The following is a 2,500-nucleotide window of genomic DNA, read 5'->3' as shown; positions in this document are numbered from 1 at the left end:
CAATTCCCGATGTGCTCTGAGTCTTCGTAGTGGTGTAGTGACTCGCCTCAATCCGGGTGGTGGAGGACGAATCTCAGTTGCCTCCGCGTCTGAGACCGTCAATCCCGCGCATCTTATCACGTGACTTGTTGAGCGTGTTACCATGGAGATGTAGCGCGTGTGGAGGCTTCACGCTATTCTCCGCAGCATCCACACACAACTCACCACACGCCCCACCGAGAGCGAGAACCACATTATAGCGACCACGAGGAGGTTACCCCATGTGACTCTACCCTCCCTAGCAACCGGGCCAATTTGGTTGCTAAGGAGACCTGGCTAAAGTCACTCACCACACGCCCCACCGAGAGCGAGAACCACATTATAGCGACCTGGAGGAGGTTACCCCATGTGACTCTACCCTCCCTAGCAACCGGGCCAATTTGGTTGCTAAGGAGACCTGGCTAAAGTCACTCACCACACGCCCCACCGAGAGCAAGAACCACATTATAGCGACCACGAGGAGGTTACCCCATGTGACTCTACCCTCCCTAGCAACCGGGCCAATTTGGTTGCTAAGGAGACCTGGCTAAAGTCACTCACCACACGCCCCACCGAGAGCGAGAACCACATTATAGCGACCTGGAGGAGGTTACCCCATGTGACTCTACCCTCCCTAGCAACCGGGCCAATTTGGTTGCTAAGGACACCTGGCTGGAGTCACTCAGCATGCCCTGTGATTCATACCCAGGCTCCCCGCCCTCGTTTCAATATAAATGATCAGAGGAACATGGATTGAACATGCCGATTCGGCATAGATTTTGGCCAATAAACCGATTGTTCCAAAAAGCAACTATCTGCACCGATTAATCGGTAAAGCCGATATATAAGAAACAGCAAGAGTAGTGTGATTGTATATTGTTCTGAACATGATCCACCTACAATATTGAGCTGTGATTGACAGCGAGCTTCATACCTGCACAGATCAGATGAGAATATATCGAGTTTTTCTGCTTTTGTGATGACCGGATGGAAGGACGCTCCGTCTGTGCCGTTGATCATGTTACACTCAGCCGTGCTCCACCAGTCTAATGAACTGATAATCGAACACACATAATAATCAATAATATAATGTGCTGTGCTCGTGCTATTCATGCATATGAGCCGGCTTTATCTTATGGAGATCAATGTTGTGTAGGTCGGAGGAGTTTGTGTTGACGTCACCTCTGTCCATTCCACATGTCTATACGAGCAAAGTCCCGATAGTTCCGCCTCCCCGTGAAGAGCACGTATTCCCCATCATCTGTGCCGTTTTTCTGAAACATAATCAGTGATAGAAGAATGAAACTAATTCATGAGAGTCAATAGAAATTCTCAGCACTTTTTAAAGCACTTCTAAGTTGGGTTGCATCGCATCATAAACACGTTTCAAGGCCCTGAACTTGCGCTTACTGCCCCCTGCTGAAAACATGAGGGTGGTACTTCAAGCTAGAATTGCTGTGATGGTCGGAACCAAGTGAAGCCAAAACGTCTCGATCGCCCCCCGGTGGCTGGTCCTAGTATAGGTCATAAGCCCCGCCTCCCCATGTTATTCAGCGGGACGTGAGACCAACTAAACAATTCAATTACACTTCACATATCTTTTTTCCAAAGATAGTTTCTGTCATTTACTGTCGTTTCTATCACGTTGATGTCATTTCAAGTGTTTGTTTTCAAAAGAAGTTTGTTTTTAGTTATTTGGTGCTATAAAAACGCTGCTGTGACATCATGATTGACAGCTGTGATTGACAGGTTCTCACTGAAGTAGTCACTGAAGCACCAACTGACTTTTTTTCGGGATCTTCGGAGGACTGAGGAGATTGGAGCTTTAAATTTAATATCTACATTTCTATAATTAATTATTTCACACCGTCATAAGTCAAAAGTCAAAAGGGGCGTGTGCTTGCGATTGATTCAGCGAGAGTGAGGGCGGGGCCTTGATTTCGCGGCTTTACTTCCTGCTCACTACTGCGCAGGTCTGGTCCCGAAATCGCAACTGCGCAGACTCAAGTCCCAAGATGTCAGCGCCACATCGGGACACTGGCGGCTTCAGTTCTCACCGATGGAAAAGAGTGAAGGGGCGTCGGCCATCTTTTTTTACAGTCTATGGTAGGAACAGTCTTTATTATGTAAGGGGGCATATTTTTTTGCATGCATTATTTTTTATACACTAAACACTGAATGAACATGTGAAACCAGCAACTTTAGTATTTAAACGCATTTATGACATTTAGTGCAATTAATTGGCTGAGAAAAGCCGACAAATAGAGACACAGACATTACGTTAACGCGGCAGACGAGTCATGCATTGAATAAACGATGCAAAGGTGGATTTAGAAGTCAATGCATGTGCTGTTTTATTTACATTAGTACTGAACATAGACTATCATTGGAGTACGGCCCAGACGAAACCAGTTAACCCACTAGACGACGATGTTGGCAGTAAATGTGGTTTGGCATGGTGCATGCTACAGACACGCCCGAA

The 2,500-nt window shown here is 46.7% G+C and overlaps 1 protein-coding gene across 1 annotated transcript in view; it reads right to left on the bottom strand.

Moving 5' to 3' along the window:
- The window catches only part of scarb2c (scavenger receptor class B, member 2c), a 20,916-nt gene that overhangs the window by 13,402 nt on the left and 5,014 nt on the right, over positions 1 to 2,500 (bottom strand). The window contains exons 5-6 of the mRNA XM_052105887.1: positions 1,201 to 1,292; positions 953 to 1,072 (exon numbers count right to left, since the gene is read on the bottom strand). Of these exons, the coding sequence (XP_051961847.1) occupies positions 953 to 1,072; positions 1,201 to 1,292 (212 nt within the window). The remainder of the gene's footprint in view (positions 1 to 952; positions 1,073 to 1,200; positions 1,293 to 2,500) is intronic.

Source organism: Xyrauchen texanus, chromosome 35, assembly GCF_025860055.1.
Source record: "Xyrauchen texanus isolate HMW12.3.18 chromosome 35, RBS_HiC_50CHRs, whole genome shotgun sequence".
NCBI lineage: Eukaryota > Metazoa > Chordata > Actinopteri > Cypriniformes > Catostomidae > Xyrauchen > Xyrauchen texanus.
The sequence above is the reverse complement of the archived record's forward strand: the minus strand, read 5'-3'. Positions and strand labels throughout refer to the sequence as shown.